Source organism: Bos indicus x Bos taurus, chromosome 10, assembly GCF_003369695.1.
Source record: "Bos indicus x Bos taurus breed Angus x Brahman F1 hybrid chromosome 10, Bos_hybrid_MaternalHap_v2.0, whole genome shotgun sequence".
NCBI classification, from domain to species: Eukaryota; Metazoa; Chordata; class Mammalia; order Artiodactyla; family Bovidae; genus Bos; species Bos indicus x Bos taurus.
The window spans coordinates 75,513,262-75,539,594 of record NC_040085.1 but is presented as its reverse complement, the minus strand read 5'-3'; the positions used below and the strand labels follow the sequence as shown (position 1 = coordinate 75,539,594).

Genomic DNA, 26,333 nt, shown 5'->3' with positions numbered 1-26,333 from the left:
AAAAAGAAGTTTCATTACCAAAAAAAGCCAGGCGTCCCTGCTGAATGCCCATTCCTAATTAAGTGTATTATGGTCTTGGGCAGGCCCCACTGGGCACCCTGGGCCAGGTCCAAGACAGCACAGTAAGTAGATCAGCCAGCAGGACCTCATCCTGACATGTCTGGAGCAGGGAGTACCTGAGGAAGGTGTGAGGGACTGTCTGCTTCTAGCTCTTGGGGAATCTGCTAGGTTCGTCATAGAAACCAGGCTTGGAACGGCTTGCAAACAGGCAAGGCTCAGACTGTTGTCTCTGCCAGTGCATGGCATTTTGGTGGTTTTGAGCTTCCTTTATTTTCACTCCAATATTCACTCTCGAGCCTGCGGGGCATATACCAGGAGGGCCCCAGAAACGTCTCTATCAGGATGCTCCTGGAGCAGGAAGGAGAGTGGTCAGCTCCCTTGCAGAGCACCCTGTCTGCCTCCAACTTTCCCCAAATGAGGGAGGACCCAGGCCAGGGAGGAGAGCCAGGACAGGCCCTAGGGGAGGCGCTCCAGTTATTCCCCTCCAAGCTTTCTAAGGCGTCCAGGGGAGGGAGTCAGGGTTTTCCCCCTCAGCCCCTCCCTTGGGGGGCCATGAGCGCCCCTGGCAAAGGCAGCTCTTCCTTTAACCTTTAGGCTCAGCATAGCGTCATGTCTACCTAGAAGCTGGAATAATAAAGCCTCAGTTGCTGAGACGGAAGGGATGAGGTCATCCCACCCAGACGCCCTGCCAGGAGAGGCTCGCTGCCTCCAGCACGTGTTCCTGGGCTCCCGCCTGCCTGCCCGGTTCTCGGCGACTCTGTGACTGGGGGTCCCTGCACCTTCCTTTGGGCTAGTCTGCAGCAAGAAGCGGCTCTTCTCCCCAGGCGACAACCTCTAAGAGTTTCGTCTCAGGCCAGAGAGTGACTGTCACTTGGCTCCTTACTTCTTTTCCCCCCCCTTCTCCATCTCCCTGGTTTGGAGAGCCAAGTTTCTGCCCTCCTCACTCCCAGCAGGACCTCCCAGCCTGGAGCAGCCACAACTTCGGACAGCTACACCCCTGCATGTCCCACCCCCAGCCTCCACTGAGGACACTTGCCCAGGAGAGGTGCTCCGGGGGCCCTCCATGCCTGCCTCTGGCTCCCAGAGCTCTGCTGCAACCCACAGGCTGCCTCTTCCCTCCCTTCTCCCCAGCCCGTGCGAGGCTCTCTGCTTCTGAACTCCTCTGACTTCCAGAACCCATGCTGCATCCTCCCCCGGACAACAGGGCCCAGCTCTACACGTATAGCTGGGCAGCGCTAGGGTCCTGCTTTGGAATCCAACCTTTTGTCTAGGCCAAGCTCCAAGTACATTTAAGGCAAGAATTTCTTAGCCTGGGGGAGATCATGGACCCTTAGAGAACACAAACAAAGCCACAGTCCCTCTCTCTAAAATGCACGTGCACCCAGAACGCCGCGGATTTTAGGGGTTTAATAGATGCTCCAAACGTCATTCAACTTAAGAACCCTCGTCTAGAGGGAAAGAGACTCCAGACATGGCCCTAGAAGAATAAGTATGCACCTTCTGGGAGAAGATGGGATGAGACAAAAAAAACAGCACTTGGAAGGAGCCTGGGAGTAGTTTTCATGTTTCCAGCAAAGCATAACGAAAAAAAAAAAAAAAAAAAAAGAAAGAAAGAAAACTACCAAAGGCATCTGGCTCAAAGCTCTGAAAGTGAGGTTTCTGGCTTCACAGCAGCTTTAAGTCCCCAAACTACCATACTTCATACAAGAACTAGTTAAGAGTGAGACTTATCAGGAGTCCTGATTTAGCCAAACTGGCAGTGGGCATGTGTGAAAGATGGGCACCTCCGTTAACAGAGAAGAGGCTGGGATTTTCCCAGGGGAGCGTGGGGGTGGGGCAAGATGGCCTCCTCCAGAGGCCCCAGGAATCTCTCAACAGTCTTTGCTGGAGTCCTTCCCATCACAGCTAGGCTCCCCACTATTTACCACTGACCTCAAAGCCACACCCCACTGATCCCTCCAGCTCTTGCAGCTTTCTAGCAGAATCCTTTAAAAACACAGGCTACTTGCACTCCCAGTTCCAGGGTTACACTGACATGGACTCCAAACTCTCCTGTACACGTGCACACAGAAACCCCGCTGGGGTCATCAAAGCTACTCATCGGGCAAGGGCTGAGGACCCAACATTAGAGCCAATAATGGCTCCTTAGGTCACCTAACAGTGACACCCAGGTCCTTGCTATGGGCCTCCCTACAGGTAAAAGTCCACTTCTATTAAAAGGGCTCCTTGGGTGTGCAGAGGATCCAAGTTTTCTCCGGTATGGCATGAAGAGCCAGTAAAATGTTGGTGTCAGCCCTGCCTCTGGGCTTTTTTGGTAGCCGTCCTCATGCCTCCCACCTCCTGGGAGAAGGAAAACCACTAGAGCCAGGTCCCTCCCTGGACTGGCCCCACCGAGTCTTCTCCCACACTGAGAAGCGGCAGGTGCCGCCCTTCCCCTGCAGCCCTCACTGCGTCGCTTCTGCAGCCTCAGCCGGGCCAGGCCTTGGCTGCAATGCACAGCTGGAGAGCCAGCCCCATTTACCACAGGGAAACCGGTGCTGGCCGAGATCTTGGGCCCGATTCTGCTGTCCCAAGCAGTTTTAAACAAGGTGAGGTGGGATGGCCTGGAGGCACGAGCCAAGCCAAGCAGACCAACGGAGCCCCATCTGGAATCGGGTCCAGGCCCCACCAGCTGTGCGGGCGGGTGGGGCTGGGAAATGCCAAGTCAGCCACATTCTCAGCCTCTTCCTTGCAAGACCATCAACAAGTAACCACACTGGGCAGGAAGGAGGAAGCCTCAAGACAAAGGGCCTCTCCTTTCAGGACCACGTGAGGGGCTGGGAGGCTCATGCAGCTCAGCCCACCTCCTCTCGATGTTGGCTTTTTCTAGGAAGGCTGATCTATGGGGTAGGGGGAGGAGGGCTCTGCTTCTTGCCGGAGGAAGGACCAAAAGCATAGTTCAATGATCCATCAACCCTTCACTGAGAAAAGCTATCATCTAGTGATACGTGTGGGCTTCACCTGTGGCTCAGGGGTAAAGAATCCACCTGCAATGCAGGTGTTGCATCAGATGTGAGTTCGATCCCTGGGTTGGGAAGATCCCCTGGAGGAGGGCATGGCAACCCACTCCAGTATTCCTGCCTGGAGGATCCTATGGACAGAGGAGCCTGGGAGGCTACACAGTCCATGGGGTCGCCAAGAGTCAGACACACATGCAATGCAATTTGCTCCCTCTCAGGCTCTGGCCACAGATGTTTCCATGGGTACCCCTTTCACTTGGCCTATTTTTAAATTTGGGCCACAGTGCTTCCCCCACAAATCAAGCTAGATGCCAGAAAAGGAAGTAGACATCTCTCTCTTCCACTCCCTACATACGATGAGTCTTCAAATCCTATTGATTTCATTACTTGAACTTCAGTAGATGATCCTACCCGCCACATCTGTAATCCACGCTCTCATCACCTTTCACTCAGATGATGCTGTAACCTTCCTGCCCCATCCAACACCCCTCCCGTCCAGCTCCCATAGGAATGCCTATCTAACTCCATGACTCCCTGCAGCCTCTCTGGCATGGATCACAAGGTCCACCAGGGTCTGGGCTCTGCCCAACTCTACAGCCTCATCTCCTACAACCTGCCTCCCAAGCCTAAAACTCTGCTCATGATTCCTTCCACAGACCCTATGTGTGTGTGTGTGTGTGTGTGTGTGTGTTAGTTGCTCACTTGCGTCCAAGTCTTTGTGACTCTATGGACTGTAACCCACCAGGTTCCTCTGTCCATGGGATTTTCCAGGTAAGAATACTGGAGTGGGTTGCCATTCCCTTCTGCAGGGGATCTTCCTGACCCAGGGATCGAACCTGGGTCTCCTGCATTGCAGGCAGATTCTTTACCATCTGAGCCACCAGGGAAGCCCACAGACCCTACCTTGTTCATACCTCACTATCCCAAGGGTCCCTCTGCTGGGAAGTTCTTACTCCTGGTCCATCTAGGTCAGGACGTTGTCTCATTCGTAAGTGAAGATGTGGCTTAAACATTACCTCCTATGGAAAGCCTTCTCTCACGTGCCTTCCTCCCGAGTCCCTGCCTGCACGACTTCATCTGCCTCTGTTATCACACTGGCTTTACAGGGCACTCACCTGACTACACAGCTCTTCTCCCAGGAGCTTCTCCAGCCCAGGAACCAAGTCTGCATCCCTGTATGTCCCCAGAACCCAGCACAGAGCTTACACTGGGTGTGAGATGTAAGAGTTTGTGCAAAGCTAAAATCTCCAAGCCTGACAGGTGGTAGTTTGGGACAAAGACACCCTCTCTTCTACTCAACCCAAACGTCCCCCCGTCCCTTCTTCCCAACGTCACTAAATAAGACTGTTTCCCACTGGCCCCAGCTGGTGTCCAGCTTTACTTGCCAGACCCTGAGAGGATGCAGGAGGGATCAGCTGTGGCTTCCTTGACCTCATGCTTGCAGTCCCAACTCTGCCTGAATTCAGAGCCAAGGCCTAAACCCAGGCAGCCTGGATCCCCTCATTCTCTTCACTGGTCCTGCTCCTCTGCCTTTGCTCTTCTGTCCTAGAAAAGCGCTGACCAGGGGCTGTCCACACAGCGCCCAAGTCCTGTGGGCCCAGCCAGGACACCGTAAAGCTCTGGTGGCAGTGAGCTTCAGGGCTGGGTTTGGCCTCATAGTTAGTCTTGAAGTAGCTGCTGGACCCTCAGACGTGTGCCAAGGAAAAGAGGCCTCACTGAGACATCCCTCTCTGTGCCTGACAGAGATCCATCCATCTACCCACCCATCCTTCTGGCTATTTATTCATTTAACAAATGTTTACGGAGCACCTACTGTATGCCAGGCACTTTTCTGAGTTCCAGGAATAAGCAGGGAAGAAGGTGAAAAATGTTCCCTTTTCTCACCGAACTTCCATTTTCATTGGGTGGGGTGAGGCAGATATAAATAAACAAACCAGCAAGACATCAGGTAGTGATAAGCACTAGGCTGAAAATTAGAAAGAGGTGTCATGATAGAAGGTGACAGGGCTGTTCCTTTCGTTCGGATGGCCGCTGAGAAGGTGCTATTTAAATGGGGCAAGTCACGGGAAGATAAGGGACTCACATTCCAGCCTGAGGAAGCAGCTGGCATGGAGGCCCTGGGGTGGTGAGAGCTTGGCCTGTTTGAGCACCTGAGAAGGACCAGCAGCAGCTGGCATGTAATGATGGGAGGTAGTGGCATACGAAAGGAGGGTGAGCGCCATCAAGACCATCCTTCAGAGCCAGTTCACGGTCAGAGTTAGGGCTTGATTTTCCTAAACATTGGGTAGACATCAAAGTTCACTCAGGTTTTTCCGTAACAAATTATGGAAAAACCCGAATGAATTTTTTTGCCAACCCAATATAATAGAGAGATCTGAGAGGGGTTTAAATGCAGTAAAACCAGTAACCCTGACCAACTACCCCCCTGTATAACCACTCCTCTCTCCTTTTCCCTCCCAGGCCCACCCCGACTCCCTTGATCTCTAAACTACTTCTCGATTCATCTTGTCTGTCTTTTGATTACAAGTATAGCCTCCAGGTAACACAATTACCAAATGCAGTTCAAACCTTTCATTCTCATCAGAACCAAACACGGTCAAGTTCATATGAGCTTAAAATGAAAAACATGTTTAGGAAAGAATATTAAAAAAAATTTTTTTTTCTTCCAACTCTCATTATACCTAAAAGAGAGTTTTTTGGAAAGAAAAAGAAAATCACTTCCCTAAGGACATACTAGGATTAAAAGCATTTATAAACGTCTTAGTTTTTATTTTCTGTAAAAATGTCCTCCCCTGCAATTTGAGGGCAGAGCGTCCATCTGAACTTGGTCTGGCAGCAGGCCTGCCTGTGCTTTTGACCCTCTGGCCCAGGACCCAGCTGGGCTCTGCTTTCCCCGTCACTGAAGCCTGCCTGGATCTGAGGCCAGGCAAGGCTCAAGGGCTGGCCTCCTGCAGAAGCAAAAGGATGGAAGGTGAAGTGCTATCTCCTTAGGACCCAAGTACAAGCACAAGGCAGGCTCCCTGAGGGGTGGGTCAGAGCCAGCAGCCCAGAAGAGCTGTGAGTAGAGAGGATCCAGATTTTGGATTTTTAGGGCCATGTCCCCTCCTTGTTTCTTTAGTCTCTCTCTTCTAAAAAAACATAAATAGCTCATACTCATTTTTGCATGAAACAACAGGTATGTTTTCACATTCCAATCATGAAAAGCAAAAAGGTATACAATCCTGAATGCTGCTGCTGCTACTGCTAAGTCGCTTCAGTCGTGTCCGACTCTGTGCGACCCCATAGATGGCAGCCCACCAGGCTCCCCCATCCCTGGGATTCTCCGGGCAAGAATTCTGGAGTGGGTTGCCATTTCCTCCTCCAATGCATGAAAGTGAAAAGTGAAAGTGAAGTCGCTCAGTCGTGTCCGACTTGTAGCGATCCCATGGACTTCAGCCTACGAGGCTCCTCCGTCCATGGGATTTTCCAGGCAAGAGTACTGGAGTGGGATACCATTGCCTTCTCCATAATCCTGAATACACCTGTTCATAATTTCCCGTCCCTCTTCCTGGAGATGAGGACACAGCTCTCTCTGTCTTAGACCTCCAGTGGCTGAGCACTACCTCTGGGCAGTTCCCATCTGCCGACCTGTCAGACACTGTCTCCATCTGCCCTGCTCCTCCTGCTGCTGGGGAGGCCTGGCCCCATTCACAGGGTGAGCAAAACAAACCAGCCTCAGAGCTCACAGGACCACAGAGTAGCTGAGGGCAAGCAACCCCAGACAGGGGGTTTCCTAGAGTGGCAATCCACGAGGCAGTCTCTGCACTCATCATGATGGGACATAATGGTTTTTACCAAAGGCCACTCACTGTATGAGCCCATCTATATAAAATGTCCAGAGTAGGCAAATCCATAGAGACAAAAGTTAATTAGCAGCAGTAGTAGTAGTCTGGGGGAGGGCCACTGAGGAGTGACTGTTAATGGGTACAGAGTTTTTTTTGGGGTTGATGAAAATGTTGTGGAATTTTGGCTAGTGGTAACTGTACTACTTTGTGAATATAATGAAAACAGTTGCACGCTTAAAGAAAAAAAAACTGGGGGGCCACTGCCCTCGTCTGCCTTGGGACACAGAAGTGCTGACAGCTGTGCTGGGAGTCCTGGTTCCCACCCTAGATACATGCCCTGTGGTCGCGCTGATCGCCACTGAGGCAGTCAGCCTTCCGCCGGCCTGGGGCCTGGGCCGGTCTCATGGTGGCACTCCTTGCCTGTTGACAGTTCTGCCTCTGAGCAGGTGCGGAGGAATCAGCCCTCCCTCCTTGGTGAACCCCACAAGCTCAGAGTCAGGCTGCCCACTCCTGCCAAGCACATGATAGCTCCTGTTGCTACAGGGACCTGAACACCACCCAGCTCTGCCGAGCCTCACCCTCTGGCTTCATAATGGGAAGCACATCACATGGGCCCTTTGGGACTTGGTCCCCACCTCCTTCTCTGCGTCATCTGCCACCTCTGTCATCTTCTCCATCCTCTCCTCTCCTCTTCCATCCACCCCAGCCCAGCCATACAGAACTATGGCCATGCACTTGCCTGGGGTCACAATGTTCTTTCTTTTCCTCCTAGAATGGCTTTCCTTCTTTTACTACCTAAGTCCTACCTGTCCTTCAAAATCCAGTTCAGGTATCACCTCCTCCTGGAAGCCTTCTCTGATTCCTCCAGACTGAATGAGCAAACCCTTCTCTGTTCTTTTACCTCTATTCTAGCACTTACCACAGAGTTTGCATCTGTCCACAGCCTAGTATTCTCACTGCTGCTGCTGCTGCTAAGTCGCCTCAGTCGTGTCCGACTCTGTGCGACCCCACAGACGGCAGCCCACCAGGCTCCCCAGTCCCTGGGATTCTCCAGGCAAGAGCACTGGAGTGGGTGCCATTTCCTTCTCACTAGGTGCCTTCTTTGAAGATAAGGACATGCCTCACATTCCTGGATTCCCAATCCCTAGCCCAGGGCTTGCTGTGCTATGCATGTTCAATAGGTCTGAGCATGCATGCTCCAACCGACCCAATGGGCCCAAATCAGTGAGCACTGGTGATGCTGGTTGTTAAGGAGCAGGTGGATTTCGGCCCTGTGTCAAGACTGCCTTGGTCAGCATATCAGCTCCTGATTTAGGTAGGGTCTGGCTATGGTAGTGTCCAATCCCAACACTCGGAGCCCCTTGGGATTCTCAGGCATGTGGCTCCTGCCTCCTCAGAAGACAAAACCACCAAGTGCTCCAGACTTCCTCCTTGCTGTCCCTATCACATGCCCACCCCACTTCCTGCCGTTCTGGACTCACCCTAAGGCATACACTGCTGAGACTAAAGTGCTGGAAGTCTCCAGACACTCCTGGTGCATGGCATGCTAAGTGGCTCCAGTCATGTCCGACTCTTTGGAACCCCATGGAGTGTAGCCTGCCAGGCTCCTCTGTCCACGGAATTTTCCAGGCAAGACTACTGGAGTGGGTTGCCATTCTCTTCTCCAGAGAATCTTCCTGATGGATTGATCGAACCCATGTCTCTTATGTCTCCTGCATTGGCAGGCAGATTCTTTACCACTATCACCACCTAGGAAGTCCCAGACACTCCTGGACTTACCTGTAATCAGGTAACTACAAGCTAGAGAAAAGCAACTCCCAAGGACTGGAAAGGGGAGAGGGGTGGTGAGATTTTTGGCAGAATGTTGGACAAAGTCACAGCTACATGGTTTCAGGAAAAGGATCAACTTCCAGCCCTTGTGCTACCCAAGCCCTCCCCACTCTCTCAGCGTCCTGCAGCATCTAAAAGATCAGGGGCCCTGAGGTCCCACTGGGCCTGCGTCCTGCTCGCACTCTCACCTCCCACCTCCAGTGGGCGCTGCTGAGTTAATGGCCTGCACCATGTCAGTGGTGAGGGCGTCCAGTAGGCTGGTGATAAATTCCAGTTTCTTCCCTTCTGGACAGCCTGAAAGACAAAGTGAGATCTGAAGGCACGTGCCAGGTAAATGATCAAGTAAACCAGCTTCCTCCACTACCACTGTTTCTTCAACCTCTCCAAGTCCTTCTCATCCAGCCAAATCCACTTTGGGAATTGTCCACAGCTCAAATGATTCGGTCTCCAGCATTACAGGCGGATTCTTTACCAGCTGAGCCAGGGAAGCCCCAGATGATTCTCATAAACCTCCAGAGTTCCTCTCCCCACAGCCCACAAGGGACCATCAGACCACGTGGACAATAAAGCTTTCGGCGTTCTTCCATTCCACAAATTTTTGCTGAGTATCAACTCAGGCACTATGGTATATGTTAGAAATATACTAGACAGCGCTCTTCTCCTCATAAAGTCCATAGTCTGCTGGGAAACTCAAGTGGTACAGTGAGACCAGGCTACTCCAGAGGTGAGGACCAGGTGGTAAAAGGGCATTAGGAATGCAAGAAATCCAAGGTCAAAGTTGATTCAACGGACCTACCAGTTTACCTATCCAAGAACCTCTTCCTTTTTTTACATCTCTCCTCAGCCAGCTTAGATTATAATGATCAACCCTCCCTTAGAAGTACTCTCAAATCCTTTGTTTATTCCTCATGGTGGGACTCCAGCAAAACCCCAAGCATGGATGAACCTTTGCACAGATATGCCTTCTCCAAATCCACACCCCCAGAGCTGCATGTTGCTGGTGTAAACACCACCACACCACTGGAGAGATGGTTTTCCTGTAAATTCATGACTGCCAGCCCCAAACAGTCCCTCAGCACTACCTACAATTCTCCTCTCTGCAGCAATCATTTCATTCTCCTCTCTCTGCAGTTCCCCCGGGTCTCTGGTTAAATGCCACTTTCTCAGTGAAGCCACGGATTTCTTCCTGTCCTTCTCCCAGCACCTCACTCTTTCCCTTTAGAGTACCTGTCACCATCTTCATCTGTTTGTATTCATTTATTTGTGTACTCTGTCTCCCACACTACATAAGCTTCACTTCCGTTTTGATTACTAGACATACCCAGCGCCTGGCACACAGTGAAATCTCAGTTCACATTTGTTGAAGGGATGGCTAGACAGAGGGATCCTGGTCTCTACGACTCTGTTCTCATGACAGAGTGATTTCTACAAACCTCACTTGGGAACCCCCGGACTTTCAAGAGCCTCTGTTTTCAGTTCTCCTTTGGAGTCTTGATGGGAACAGTGGGAGCTCCCATCAGCACTGACCTGATTAAAACTACAGTGTTTCGAGACATCACTATTTAGTAATCATATTGTAACTCACGGGCAGAGAACCCGGTAGATAAGGGAAACCCAGCCCAGCAGCCCTTCAGAGGCCCTGGCCCCTGCCTATGCCTCTTGTGCCATACTCCAGGGACAGTTCTGGGCCACCAAGGGTCATTGCAAAGGCACTCTACAGGGTTGGCAACGAACACTACCACACCCTGCAGGAAAGCCTGTTCTGAGAGTTAGCTTCTCTTTGCAGCCCTGGAGAAAAGGGTCCACAGTCCCCAGATCACTGTCCCAATCACCCTGCTGCTGCTGCTGCTGCTGCTAAGTCACATCAGTCATGTCCGACTCTGTGCAACCCCATAGACAGAATCCCAAGCTCCTCTGTCCCTGGGATTCTCCAGGCAAGAATACTGGAGTGGGTTGCCATTTCCTTCTCCACCCAATCACCCTAGGTTAGAGAAAAAACTGGAGCATTTTTTGAGGGTAGGATTTTAAGCCAACACATGTGCGTGCTAAGTCACTTCAGTTGTGTCCTACTCTTTGCAACCCTATGAACCATAGCCAGGCTCTTCTGTCTGCGGGATTCTTCAGGCAAGAATACTAGAGTGTGTTGCCATGGCCTCCTCCAGGGGATCTTCCTGATCCATGGGACTGAACCCACGTTCCTTAATGTTCTTTACTATGAGGGCCATCTGGGAAGCCCTTTAAGCCAAGGACTACATTTTAAGATGAAAAAGGGAAGAGCAAGGAGGAGAAACCATGTGTTTAAGGCTTCGGGACTAATTAGGGACACACACCAGACTGGATGCTGATCCTGTGGCTCCTGCCATGCCCCTGCCCACTGTCTGTCCCCACCCCAGCTTACAGATGAGGAAACAGACCCAGAGGTGGGCGCTGCTTCTGCACGATGAGGGGGCGGCGGGACAGGAAGGGGTGAGGATGTCAGCAAGAGGCAGTGTCGTCTCCTACCTGGCAGCTCCCTGTCCTTGAAGGGGTCCTCCACCTCCGCACTCTTAGCCCTGGCATCACTCTCACAACTGGGCATCACGTAGCTGAGAAGAGAGACAGGCAGGGGGTAAGGAGGGGCTGGAACCTGAGCCGACTTCAGCCCTTCCACAAGCAATGATCTGTGTGGTCTCTAAGCCTAGAGCACCCAGAGCTGGTGGAAAAACATCTCCCACACTGTCCATTAGCTACAGGGCAATCCCAGCATCAGCGTCCCCACAGAGACACGTTCAGGCATGTTGCCACATGGTCTCAGCTACTCAAGTAGAGTGGTGCCCCTTATGTCTGCACACAGGATCTTTTTGACCCATAGAACCTAGTGACTCAGGCAGGGCAATAACCTGCCTGAGTGAACTGAGGTTCACAGAGATTACCTCCTTTCCCCAAGGCCACCCAGCTAGAAAAGGCCAGCCCTGTGACCAGAATCCAAGATCCAGGTCTTTCCACCAGTACCTCTTCTACCCATGAGCAGAGATGCTGCTCCCCGAGTGTCTCAATTCCCACCTGGCCAGGACAATAAATCCAGGAGATGCGAGGCGCCAGCCTAACAGGAAGCTGGTTCTCCTGCCCCAGGGTCCATCTGAAGGGCAGGACGGGCTCCAGGGGCTTACCGTGTGGAGGTCCCCGGCAGCGGACGCCCAGTGTCCACCAGCACACACCAGCAGTAGCCAGTGGACTGGTGGCACTGCACTGGTTTATAGAGCCCCCCAGGAGCACACTCAGGGATCACAATGCCCTCGCGGGGGTTCTGCCGGGCCTCTTCCAGGGCGCTCTGTCTCTCCTGGTCACACGAGTGAACTTTCTCTGCAAGAAAAGACACAGCCCGTGGTGACTTCCCAATCCTATGCTTTCCCTGTCAGGACCCGGCCTGGCCCCCAGGAACTGACGATGGCTGACTGGTGAATCACCAAGGGGTGCGGGGTCCCCACACCAGCCCTGAGTGAGGAGCTGGAGGCTCAGAGCACCTCACTCTGGCCCTTGCATGGCCAGGCTGCAGTAGCATTCACGCTGGGAGGCAGGGCTACTCCTCATCAGAGCTGCAGTTGGCCTGGGAGTGGAATCTCCTGTTTTCAGAACAGTCCCTGCTCATGTCTCCTAGCTCCAGCCCTGCAAGCTGACAGCTGAGGCAGGAATGCCTTTGTGTGTGGACACTCTCCCAAACCCAGACCCCGTAGGACAGGGCCACAGTCACCGTCCTCAGGGTGGGAAGATGCTCTGATGCCTGGCACCCAAGAGAAGCAGAAACAAGGCCCAAACCCACTCCTTCCAGGGCTCCATCAGAGGCGGACAAATTAGGCTGAATGGAGCTGAGTTGATTACACAACACTGCTTCCATTACACAACACACCTTCCCACAGGAAGGTGTCTGTACTCAGCGGCCTCAGAAACCATGCCAGTGTGTCTGAACAGCCAAACCTAGTTTTCCCAGAGTCAAGCCCAGCTTGAGGCACCCCAAGGTGCCCTGTGCCCCAGGGCCTTTAGTACCCCACGGCCCCTAACCAGTCAACCTGCCCAACCTCCTCTTCTTGTTTTTTTGTTGATACTATGTGGGGCTTTGGGTTCTTTTTTTTAGTTATTAAAAATAAATAGCATTGGGTTTCTTTTCTCATTATAAAGAAATATTTGAAGAATCACTAATCCCACCAAAGTTAAGTTCTACCTACCCTGGATCTTTTGCATGTACACATATGCAAATACATATGCACACACGAGGTTGTTTTTTTAAAAAAACAATAAAAGGGACCATATCATAAACTTGTACCACTGTTTTTGATCTACTTATTTCTCTTTTTATTCATTTACTTTATCATCACTTTCTCTCATGAACAGTAATCCACAACTTTCCTCGTGAAGAATGTGACAGGAATCACCTTGGGTATCCCGTGACTTTTTCACAGTGTGTTACAAAAGTACCACTCGGAGAGCCAGGAATTTGGCATCAGCAATGTGGAGATTCATCCTGCTCACTGAACAAACAGATGAAAATAACAGAAGCTAAACTCTGATGGAGCCAAAGCCTTTGAAATAATGGCTCTGTTAATGATACACATATGAACCAGACAGATGTTGAAGCAGACTGTAGGTGTGCAGAGATGCAATGCTGTCTTAGAGGAAAGTCAGATGATGGGGAAATGATTTCTGGTCTCCTAAAAAAAATGCTGAAAAATTCTCATTGCAGAGTGAGGGAATATTTCCTTAAGGGCATAAAAATATTGGATGGTATATATATATAGCATATTTGCTATTAAAATATAATTCTGATATGGAAAATGAAAAAAAAAGGAATTACTGTTTTCATAATGCAAACATAGCAAAATTGAACAGAATCTCCTTGGCTAGATGAACAGGAGTTTAGAACAGTTGACAGACAATAGACTTATGATTCTAAACCCAGTTATAACTACCACCAGAACTGCCCCTAGAGCCAGCTTAGGGAAGAGACAGAAACTGCTGGACAGAGGGGGCCTTTGGGGAGACCTGGCCTGAAGACCCAGAATTTTGAATCGGGCCCCTGGCTAGGATGGAGCCTGGCACCTTCCAAAGGATTACACAAGAGTGTTTCAATAGCTCTCCCAACCCCAAGTGGGTAACTTTATTTTCCTACCTCGTATTTCATGCCACAAAAAAAAAAGTGACAGATGAGCAAAACCAAAAGAAAACAGCTTTTTACTGGCCCCGCGTTCATGTAACAACCTCTGACAGAGACTTTAAATTATAAGATCCTCCAGGCCAACATTCTAAAGCCGTAAATCAGATGGAAGGCGAGATGTGAACAGAGGTGGAGAAAGCTTCCCTGGGGACAGAGCAAATGATGGGCCTGACTTCACACCGTCGGGGATCCTGAGACTGCAGGGATGTGGAGAGGAGCCAGCCGAGGAGAGGTGGGAACCCGTAGTCTGGGGGCTGTCGACAGATTTCTGGACGTCCTTGAAGGCTGTTCTGAGATGTTTGCAGCCCGCTTCCATAGAGGCTGCATGGAGTTCCACGGAGAATAAAACCATACAAATGATGACGCGAGCTAACTTGGAAAAACTAGGGGGCTAGCAGTGGAATTTGAGAAAAGGCTAAACGCAGGGTTTATTACTTTTTTCTTTGTTTGCTTGCTTGCTTATTACTTTATGATGATCTCTGCAAGTCCAAGTGCTTCTCTAAGAAAGAGGCAGGAAAGGTTTATAATCATAGTACTAACCATTTGCAAAGAAAACACAGAGAATTTGTCTTCCAACAGAGAGAAAATCTCTCCTAAAATCCTCTTTATACTAATAATAGTCAAAGCAAATATTCACTGAGAAGCATGCGCCAGGCAGTAGAATAAGGACTTCACTTGCCTAATCTCTTCATCCCTGTGAAGTAGGTGCTGCTATTAAGCCCATTTTATTTTTTTAAAATATGTATTTATTTATTTAGCTGTGTTGGGTCTTAGCTGTGGCGCATGGGCTGCGATGCATGGGCTTTAGTTGCCCTGTGGCATCTTAGTTCCTCGACCAGGGATCTAACCCATGTCCCCCACATTGGAAGACAGATTCTTAATCACTGGAACACCAGAGAAGTCCCTTTGCCACTTTATAGACCAGGAGACATTCATGAATTTTCCCAAGTTCACTCAGCCAGGCAAGAGGAGAGCTGAGGCTCTGGTCAAGGGCTCTGACAATCAAGCCTGTCTTGCTGAACTCTAGACAGAGATTGTTGCCTCTAATCATTTGCTTTTAGGGGAAAGTACATTTATTTTTATGGTGTGAAGATTTTCCAGCCAGTCCATTTGTAGACTGCCATAAACGTGCTGCATTCTAAAGCAAATGTGTAAAAACCCATGCTTACCCTTTTGACACAGCACTGCTTCTTCTGAACCAAAAATTTTTCTCCGCTAGAGCGCACCCTGGACCTCATACCTTCATATTTTTCCCTCTTTGCCTCCGAACCAGAACACCTAAAGCCAAATCTGTAACTCACCCACCACTGACAGACAGTAACATGAATAATAATAGCTAACTACTCTCTGAGTTTTTACTACATGCCCAGCTCAGTAATGGGCACTTTTGTTAACTCAAACTCAGCTGCTCAGTCATGTCTGACTCTTTGGGACCCCATGGACTGTAGCCCGCCAGGCTCCTCTGTCCACGGGATTCTCCAGGCAAGAATACTGGAGTGGGTTGCCATGCCTCCCTCCAGGGGATCTTCCTGACCCAAGGGTCAAACCTGAGTCTCTTGCATCTCCTCTATTGGCAGGCAGATTCTTTACCACTGTGCCATCTGGGAATCCTCTTTATAAAATCATCCCATAAGTATTATATACCCCACAAGTATTGCAGCCCTCTTGGACCCCTCAACCAATCAATCAATCAATTATTCCTTTAGTGCTTCTCCAGAGGTCATGCAAATGCTGATCAGTACATAACGAGAGGCATAAGCTTATTCTGCATCTGAAGACGCAGAAGCCAGCTCCACCCTTAGGGCCATTGCTACCCTCTGCCCTTCTCAATCACTCCCAAACAAATCTTAAAATTGACAGCTGTGAAGAAGTCACCTTCCAGAATGCAAGCCAGGGGACCTATTTCAAGGGTCTGTCCACTGGTTCAGAAAGGAAGCTCCTCAGAAGTTGACACTCGCTGTTCTGAAACATTCAGTCTCTGCTCAGGGAAGTTCAGGGAAAGATGAGACGATTAGAAGGTCCGGCCTGATAACTCTGAGAATGGGCTGGGACATCTGTAAACACTGGGAAGACATAAACATCAGAGGAGAGGGAACAGGCAGGCCTTGTTCAGGGCGACTCGGGAATACCCAACCACACATTCTTGCACTCAAGCACACTCAGCCCTTCTAATCCATTCCGAGACAATGCAGACAACAAGTGAAAGCCGATGTACTCCCCACCTGGCAGTGGGTCATTTCACTCTCACTCACAAACCTCCGGCTGCCTGAGAGAAGAAACACAACAGAGAAGTAGCCCGTGGAAGGAATGAAAACGCGGTCCAACTCTTGCCACCGGAAAGCACACAGCCCTTCCCACCAATCACACAGCAGCGGAGCAAAGCAGGGCTGCGCCTGGGTGGGAGTGGGCAGGGAGGGGGGCCGGGGAGAGAGAGACCAGGCCGAACCAGACAACACAAACCCTGTCTGCAGGCCCAGGGTGCAGATTCTCGGCTGTCCAGCCAAGACGGGAGGAGTGTGGAAAACAGCCCTGTCTGCTACGGCCAGTCCCTGCCTCTGCACCTCTCAATGACCCATGGTAATTAGGAGCAACGGAGAGCATGGACAATTTTAACCCCCAGCTAACTCTCCATCTCGATTTTAGCCCAGTTTATCCTTTGTTTCTGGGAACATTTTCTTCTTTATCATCTGTTTCTTTTTTCTTCTTTACTTAAAAAAAAAATGTCCAACAAACATAAACATGAAAAGATTCAAGTTTCAGGTCCTTGGGCTGGTCTTTCTCTCTGGCTGCTGCATTCCAGAGAACCTGCTGAAGGAAGGAACAGACAGAAAAGCTGGGAGGCTGGGTAACTAAACACCCGAGTGAGCAGGTATTGACGAGCCAGGCATATCTTGAACTCTTCGGAGAAGGAGCTGGGGAGCCATATAGTGATGGAGACCCAGAGGGAGACGGGAGGAGAGAGAAGGCAGAAGTCAGAGAGCATCAGTAGTGGTGGGGGCTCTCCAGAGAAACTGAACCAATAGAAAAAAAGAAAATATATATCTATATATTTGGATATGGCTATATATGTGGAGAGAGAGAGATTTATCTCAAAGATTTGGCTCCAAGCTGACAAGCTAGAAATTCAGGTAAGAGTGATGGGGCAGTCTCTAGTTCAACATCAATAGGTAAAGCCAGCAGGCTGGAAATTCAGGCAGGATATCTATGTCACAGTCTGGAGGGAGCATGCCTTCTTTTCCAGGAAATCTCAAGTTTCACTCTTAATGCCTTCAACTGATTGGATGAGGCCCACCCACACCACAGAGGGTCATCTGCTTTACTTCAAGTCAATTGATGATAAAAGTTAATCATGTCTAAAATAATACCTCTGCAGCAACATCCAAACTAGTGTTTGACCAAACTGACTACTGTGGCCTAGTCAAGCTGGCCCCTAAAATTAGTCGACACTGGGTCCCTATGAAAAATGAGACCAAGAACAAAGCCCAGTCTTATAGAAAACCATACACAGAAAAGCTGAGAAGAGTCATGGGTCCCAGAAACATGTATCGGGAAAGATGCCTCAATGAATGATGCAATCTTCCCAGAGAAAGAACAAGAAGCTGTCCTCCGAGGGGAGGAGCAGCTGGGAATTAAAGGCAGCTTTTCAGGCTGACTCAACCAAGCACCACCTATGCTGCAGACAGGGCAGTGGGGTGTGGACAGGGCCGACAACAATGTCCTGAGAGAGATCAGTGCTCCTGGGGTCTCAAATCTAATGTGGGATCTGGGGTAACACAGGAGATTGGGGCTCACAGAGAGGATGCAGAGGGGGTCGAGGGACTTCCTGGCCCCCGGGACTGGGTGTGCGCTGGCACCATGGCAGGCTCAGGAAGAGGTCAGAAAAGTCTCATAAGAGGCAGCAAGAAGAAAGAATTAGCCACGAGATCCTGACCTACCCTCATTCTAGGCCTCCTCCATCCCCAGAGCTTTCCCTGGGGGCCCCACCTAGAGCAAGGCCTCCCTCTGCACTCCTCCTGGACTCCTCACCCTGGGCACCGGAACTTAACAAGACTGCAAGCTCCCAAGGGCAAGGGCCCTGTCGCAGCCTTCCTGACCCTTCCCCACATCCAGCCCTGAGCCCCAGCACCTCACTCATAGGAGAACCATGGAGACCCAGGCGTAAAGGATGCTCAGAGTATACAGCCCAAGAACCCTGCTATTGCTTGAATACTTGCTGTGCCATCCCCAGCTGCAGGATTCTGTGCTAGCCTGACACTTCAGAGATGGGCCCTCACCGCTGAGTCAAGTGTGTGTGTTGGGGGTGGTGGGGGTTGGGGAGGGATGAGACCACAGAGTCTAGAAAAAGAAAATCTGCCCCTTTGACTCATCCTAGGAAATGCCACACTCAACCCTCAGACCATCCAGCACTAGATTTTCTTAAAAGAAAAATCAATACATGGTACCCGCCTGAAAAACAGGAGCAGTGTATCTATGTTGTAAAAGGAATTGTCCCACTGGGCCAAGAATACCAAGGAAAACAGTAGCATTGTGTCGTCTACAATTACCCTGAAACCCTTCAAATACCTCACACCCACCTAGTCTCTTATCAAAAATGAATGAAATGCTGAAGGATAACACAAAATAACAAGCTAAAGTTTTTAACAAGTTAAAAAAAAAACCTTTCCTGAAATTCCAGAACATGAAATTCCAGAGGCATAAGAAATTGCATGGCTCCTGCCTCAGGATTCTCTGGGTTGGCACAAATGGCGTGTGCTCTGGGGAGTTTCACAGAGAATCTGGCCGATGAAGAAACTGCAGGAACAAAAGGAGGGACTGGAAGGACCAGGTTTGAAGGCACTGACTTCCTGTTTCCAAAGAGCCAGTCCTGTGACTGGACATGCGGACTCCAGGGAGGAGATGCTGCAGGATGTATGATCTCGGACAGTTCGCAGGACACCACTGAGCAGCCCTTTCTATTTATTTGGCCACGTGTGTCAGCACCTGCGACCGCTTTTCTGTCCTCCCGTCATGCCCAGCAGTGAGCTGTCACTTGGCTGTCATCAATCCCCTAGTCTCAGAGTCATCCAGGGACCCCAAGTAACCCCTGAAGAGGAGGGGAACCCACAGAACTGTTCCTCAGAGCTCCCTCTGGAACAGACAGTGGCCAAGAAAAGGAGAGGTCTTGCCAGGGCAGGGAAGAAGCAGACCCCCTGACAAACAGAACAAAGTCAACCCTTGAAACTGCTCAGGTGTGTATCAAGCAGGGGTAGATGTAGAGAGAATAGACACAGAATACACACAGATTTAAAATGGTCACCTCTACCATGGGAATAGGTTTCTCCAAATGACCCTTTAATCAAGGGACGGCAGAGGATTCGATGGTTGGATGGCATCACTGACTCAATGAACATGAATCTGAGCAAACTCTGGGAGATAGTGAAGGACAGGGAAGCCTGGCGTGCTGCAGTCCACAGGGTCACAAAGAGCCAGACGCAACTTAGAGACTGAATAACATGATGCTAAAGCTGAAACTCCAGTACTTTGGCCACCTCATGCGAAGAGCTGACTCATTTGAAAAGACTCTGATGCTGGGAGGGATTAGGGGCAGGAGGAGAAGAGGACGACAGAGGATGAGATGGCTGGATGGCATCACTGACTCGATGGACGTGAGTCTGAGTGAACTCTGGGAGTTGGTGATGGACAGCGAGGATGGGGTCACAAAAGAATCAGACACGACTGAGCAACTGAACTGAACTGAACAACAAAGAGGCCTTGACATGAGAGCTGTTGATGGGTTCGGAACCCTGGGCAAGGCCCTTATTACTCTGGGCTCCTTTTTCTCGTTTAGAATGAAGCAGTGGTGGAGTTCCCTGATGGTCCAGTGGTTAAGAATCCAATTGCTAATGCAGGGGTAGTGGGCTTGATCCCTGGTCTGGGAACATTCCATATGTCATGGAGCAACTTGACTTCTAGCAAGATGGAAGAAGCCAATTACAAGCCTGTGTGCTACCACTGCTGAGCCCAGGCACCTGGAGCCCGAGCTCTGCAACAAGAGAAGCCACCATGATGAGAAGCCCATGCACAACAAAGAGTAGCTCCCACTCATCACAACTAGAAAAAACCTGCCTGCACCAATGAAGACCCAGAGCAGCCAAAAATAAACAAATAATATGAAGACTCTTGAGAGTCCCTTGGACTGTAAGGAGATCAAACCAGTCAATCCTGAAGGAAATCAACCCTACATATTCATTGGAAGGACTGGAGCTGAAGCTGAAGCTGAAGCTCCATTACTTTGGCCACCTGATTTGAAGAGTAGACTCAGTGGAAAAGACCCTGATGCTGGGAAAGATCAAGGGCAGGAGGAGAAGGAGACGACAGGATGAGATGGTTGGATGGCATCACTGACTCGATGGACATGAGTCTGAGCAAACTCCGGGAGATGGTGAAGGACAGGGAAGCTTGGCAGGGTGCAGTCCATGGGGTCGCAAAGGGTCGGAAACAACTGAGCGACTGAACAACAACAATACATCTCTTTAAAAAGGCAAATGCAGCAGGGGTACTAGAGGCGGCCACCTCGATAGCCCACCACCTTACAGCCAGGCCAGAGCTTCCCCACGGCTCCGGGCCTGAGCCAGCTCAGGCTCCCTGACCCCAGGAGAGCCCTAGAACCAGGAAGCAGCTGAGCACGGGGCAAGGCTGCCGTTTTGCCCCCATGCCTCGCTCCCCCAACCCCCACTCCTGCCACGGCCATACTGCGTCCAACTGCTTGTGGCTTAGAACCCACCCCCGCCAAACAAAACTAACAATGCCCGCCTCGTGTCCCCAACACACCCACTCACAGGCGTGTGTGCAGTAGGCTCTGTAAATAGGGCCCAGTGCTCGGATGAAGTGCTGTGGGTCAGGAGGCGTAAGGGAAAATTACAAACCAACCAGCCTGTCTAAATAATTTCTCTCTGGGGCACCTAAAATGGGCATGCACGGTTCACCGTTGTCTGAAGTCGTACCCTCTGTCTTCCCACACAGACAGACGCTGAGAACTGGAGGAAAACAAGATCTAAATTCTACAGAAGATACTTCTTCTAGGATAGACTATCCCAATATAGCATATAGGCACTTTTTTTAAACTTTTTCCCCAAAGCATCACTGACTCACAGCCACTCGAATTTTAGAAAAGGCGCCATCTCTATTGACTCATGCTCATATGACCCTTCCACCAAAAAGAATATGAAACTCTTCACAGTGGTTTTGCAATGACAAGTACTCAGAAGTGGTAAGCTGGCATCTCTGTAGTTTTTCTCACTAACTTCGCTGACCTTGACCTGACAAGCTCTTCCTTTAAGGACAAGAGCTAGCAAACAAAAATTCAGGTGAGAAGGAAGGAGGGGTCGTGGAAGGGGGAGATGGAAGAGAGATCTTTTTTAATTTGTCAAATAAAGTATCATAATTTCACTCTTCTCCTCCAAACAATAACGCTGCACATATGAGTGTGCTCATAAACTATATACCCTGTCTACTTCCAAAGTCTTCTTACAAATAAACCCAGAATGAGGCTGCTCAGACCAAAGCAGAGATGGCAGCTGACTTCTAACAAGTTGGAAGAAGTCAATTACAATTATCTCAGCAGGGCCTTCGATTAGTTTTTTCTTTTTTTCCAGCAGCAGAGGCCAAAAGTAGAACATTAGGATGCGGTGGGTTTGCTCTTACCACCACAAGCATACAAACTCAATAAAATCTTTGCTAGTGGAGCAAGTTCCAGACCCCTCCCAGTCACACTGCACCTCTATGTTCCAAACAGACAACATGGGGTGAAGGAGCAAGGCGACTGGGAAAACCGATCTTAAAACAAGATTAAAATGGACTGCAAGGCTAGGCTCTCTGGGGCCTCCAAATGTGTTTCAGATCCTCTTAGCAAAGGGAGAACTTAAGAAAGGCCTTTGTTGTCAGAGAGAAAGTCATAAGAATGACCACCCATCCCCACCCCTGGCTCTTATTCTGCTGGCCATGATGGACCAAGACACCTGCAGAAGATACGTGGGCAGACATCCAGAAGGCCAGTGATAGAAATAAACATCAAGGATTTGTTTTTATACAGATATTCTAAATGCACACCAGCCCAGCCCCATCTGCGGCTGCTAACGTTAGTGGGTTACTCATTCTTCCTTCCAATCACGTCATGCGCAAGTCTCCAGGTGGCTGTGGGGTATTTGCTTACAACGGCTACCGCTGGTTTCCCTGAAAACTGTTTATTTTTCCAGGCCTCAGGTCATTACATCACCCCGCGGTTTCTGGGCAGACCAAGAGCACTGGTTTAGGGGGTGGGGGATCCAGCCGGGAGGTGCTATTGCTCTGTGACCCGAAGTCCCAGCTCTAGGAGCAGCCACCCCGGCAGGAACTTCCAGGTAAGGGAAGTGTATCCAAAAGGTGATGGAGGGGCCCAAAGTAGGCCTAGGAGAGCACTGTTCCGACCCTGGCAGGTCAGGACAGGATGCTGAAAACAGCTTATTTGTGACTCGGATGGTGACTGAGGCAAACACCCTCATGTTCAAGGAGGGCAGGGGTGCATTTCCACCTGTGTCTCCGCTGGTGGCTGGTCTCCAGGGAGCAGGGTTACCAGCGGCTGCTGCATTTGCAGATGGACTGAAGGAAGGTCTGCCAGGCAAACAGGTGAGGAAGGAAAGACACAGTCCATTTGAATTGAACCCACAGCGCCAGGTGCTAGGGCCTCTTGAAGTCAGATCATGACGTTAACTAGAAAAGATGGAGATAAAGGAAAGAAAGGGATGGGAGGACAGAAGTCAAATGACCTCACAGGTGGCCACCAGTGGGTATCAGGCCAGGAAAGAGGGAAAGGGCTGTAGTACACGCCTTCAGGGCATCGTCTCCATGAACAGCAAAGTGAAGGCTCACACGACCACATTTCCTGAGAGATAATATTTTCCCAGAGGAGAAAGCACAGAATTTTGTCACACAGAAAGAGAGAGAGGGGAAAAAAAAAAAGACTTTTATAAATCACATGCTGTAGGCACATGTCTGCATGTAACAAAATTAGAAGCAGTTAAGATATGGATGAAAGATGAGATGAAGCCTAGTTTTTGTCATTTCTTGGATCTCTGTACTCTCTTCTCTAACATGTAAGTGATTACAGTTTTTTTTTTTTTAATCTAGTTATAATAAGAAATGCTTTGATCACTAGCCCCTGGTACCAAAATCTCAGCAAGAGTTTGTTTTCTTATAAAAGCAGTTTGTTTTCTTATAAAAATGTTTTCTTATACATGTGTTTCTGGCCAACACGTGTATAGGAGAAGATGCTCGCTGTCAAATTCTAGGATGTTCGCCACCAGGTGCATTGTCTGCTTGGCTGCAAGAAGAACTCCTGGTACAAAGGAGGCGAGAATCAGAAGTTCAACAGGCAAACTTGCTGCTGTGGACCCTGCCACGTACTCAGAGGGTGACCCTGACCATGATAAGACTACGACAAAGCCTTAAAAACAGGGACCAAAACCTTCAGGAGGAGGGAAGGAGACAGGATAAGTCTGCAGGCGTAAGTGTCATGTTGTTGCAAAACTTCAGCTGCCCGGTGGAACCTTTCCAACGTCAACAGTCCCCAGGCCAGAAACCAAGCCTGGCGTCACAGGGTCTGAGCGTGAAAGAAGGATGTTTGGGGTGTAAAAGAAGCTGGGATGGCCTTTTTCCTCTGGGAGAGAGAGAGCTGAGGAGGAGAGTGCTCACTCAGTCGGCTCACAGAGTCCCACTCCAACCTCCCCAGGGGTGTGGGTGGAAGCTCTCCAGACTCAGAATCTTTCATCAAACTCTAATGGGGAAGTGTCCCAGGGGCCCCATGCAGAGGCTGCTGTCCATTCCAGACCCCAGACCCAGACAAGTTATCATTCAAGTCTATGTGACTTCTCATCAAACCAAGTGAAATCATGTGAAAATTGGCCAACACAACACATCAAGGTAGTCCATTGAGGTGTTTTCAATAATTTACGCGCTCCTACTGTGTGCCAGGCCTTTTAGATACACTGAATTCTCAGGAAAATCCTGCAAGGCATTAACGACTTTATCTAATAAATAAGGAAATCAAGGTTCAGGGTAGCTAATTATTAACTTTCTCAAGGTCACCCAGCCTCTCAGTAGGAAGCAGCCAGTTCTACTGTTGTTCAGTCACTCCATGGTGTCCGACTCTGCGACCCTATGGACTGCAGCACACCAGGCTTCCCTGTCCATCACCATCTTCCGGAGCTTGCTCAGATTCATATCCATGGAGTCGGTGATGCCATCCAACCATCTCGTCCTCTGTTGTTCCCTTCTCCTCTTGTCTTCAATCTTCCCCAGCATCTTTGCATCAGGTGGCCAAAGGACTGGAGCTTCAGCCTCAGCCTCAGTCCTTCCAATGAATATTCAGCACTGATTTCTTTTAGGATTGACTGGTTTGATCTCCTTGCAGTCCAAGGGACTCTCAAGAGTCTTCTCCAACACCATAGTTCAAAAGCATCAATTCTTCAGCTCAGCCTTCTTTATGGTCCAACTCTCACATCCATAGAATTGCCTGATACCAGACCATGCTCATGCCATTACATGGCTGAGCTCTTCTGTATACAAAAGATTCCCTACCCTCCCACCTATGAAGGCCAAGCCTCAGGATGCTTTCTGGGCACTTGTGAGAGCATGCACGGGAAAGGATGTTAAAGCTCACAGGAGAGGTGGAAGTGCTACGTGAGCCACCTGAAGAATTTTACGCTAATACAGGCTTCCCACGGCATGTCAGGAAACATCTCAGGAGACACAGCCCCTACTTCCAAGAAAGAGACCACAAAATGTGAGAAAGACACACTTCTACTCACGATCCCACCCAAATGCTTCTACTTCAATCTTATATGGGCTTCCCTGGTGGCTCAGTGGTAATCCGCCTGCCAATGCAGCAGACATGGGTTCAATCCCTGGGCTGGGAAGATCCCCTGGAGGAAGAAATGGCAACCCACTCCAGTATTCTTACCTGGGAAATCTCATGGACAGAAGCCTGGTGGGCGACAGTCCATGAAGCCACAAAGAGTCAGACACGACTTAGCGACTGAACAACAACAATGCAACAATCATATACCAGCAGTCAGCACACTTTTTTAATGTAAAGGATCAGATCATATTTTAGGCTTTGTAGGCCAAACGGTCTCTGACACAACTCTTTAACTTGACAGTTACAGCATGGAAACAGCCATAGATGACTGTACATAAATAAATGAACATGGCTGTGTTCAAATAAAACTTTATTTGCAAATTCAGTCATGAGGCCTTTTGCCAGCCTGTTATGCACGTATGAGACATGATGGCCTTCACACAGAATTACATCAAAAAGGGTGGCAGGCACTCTGTCAGTATTACCACTTGACCATGATGGAGAATGTCCCAGTTTCTTAGAAAATGCCCACGGTATCAATCTTTGATAATGATCTCTGGTCTCAGTTTCTCTCTTGGAACCTTTAGCTCTCTCCCAACTATCTTGTCCTATATGCCAACCTCACAGATATAACTGGGGCCAACCATGGAAAAATAAGGTGACTGGGCCCCTCTGACAAAAGTAAGGGGGTAGTACCTGCCTGGAAACCATTCCTCAGCATGACCCCATACTCATGCAATTGGAAACTACTCAGAGGAAGAAGGAGTGGAAAGAAGAAGGACTTGAGTGGAAGCAAACATTATCAAACTTGACATCGCCCTTCATCACACACAAAGAACATAGCCCAAAAGATAGGCACTGTATTCCCAGAGAAATTGTTTTCTTCAGCCCTACCACTTACTACAAAGATCCGTCTAGTCAAAGCTATGGTTTTTCCAGTAGTCATGTATGGATGTGAGAGTTGGACAATAAAGAAAGCTGAGCGTTTAAGAATTGATGTTTTTGAACTGTGGTGTTGGAGGAGACTCTTAAGAGTCCCTTGGACTGCAAGGAGATCCAACCAGTCCATCCTAAAGGAAATCAGCCCTGAATATTCATTGGAAGGACTGATGCTAAAGCTGAAACTCTGATACTTTGGCCACCTGATACAAGGAACTTACTCATTTGAAAAGACCCTGATGCTGGGAAAGATTGAAGGTGGGAGGAGAAGGGGACGACAGATGATGAGATGGCTGGATGGCATCACCGACTCAATGGACATGAGTTTGAGTAAACTCCAGGAGTTGGTGATGGACAGGGCGGCGTGGCGTGCTGCAGTCCATGGGGTCGCAAAGAGTCCGACACGACTGAGCAACTGAACTGAACTGAAATGAACCATTTACTAGCTGTGAACCAGGACATGTTACTTCCTCTCTCTTGGCCTTTGACTCTTCATCTATAAGACAAGGACGACAACACTTTTCTCACAGTGTTATGGCGATGCTCAAAGAGAACACATAGCTGATACAGGTAGCTGATAGCTGTGATGACAATGACAATTCTGTCTTTATTGATGAAGA

At 49.6% G+C, this 26,333-nt stretch overlaps 1 protein-coding gene across 5 annotated transcripts in view; it reads right to left on the bottom strand.

The window, feature by feature from the left end:
* SMOC1 (SPARC related modular calcium binding 1) overlaps window positions 1–26,333 on the bottom strand; it is a 146,097-nt gene that overhangs the window by 8,197 nt on the left and 111,567 nt on the right. For all 5 annotated transcript variants that reach the window (XM_027552279.1, XM_027552280.1, XM_027552283.1 and 2 more), the window contains exons 8-10: window positions 11,863–12,055; window positions 11,216–11,298; window positions 8,902–9,007 (exon numbers count right to left, since the gene is read on the bottom strand). In XM_027552279.1, the coding sequence (XP_027408080.1) occupies window positions 8,902–9,007; window positions 11,216–11,298; window positions 11,863–12,055 (382 nt within the window). The remainder of the gene's footprint in view (window positions 1–8,901; window positions 9,008–11,215; window positions 11,299–11,862; window positions 12,056–26,333) is intronic.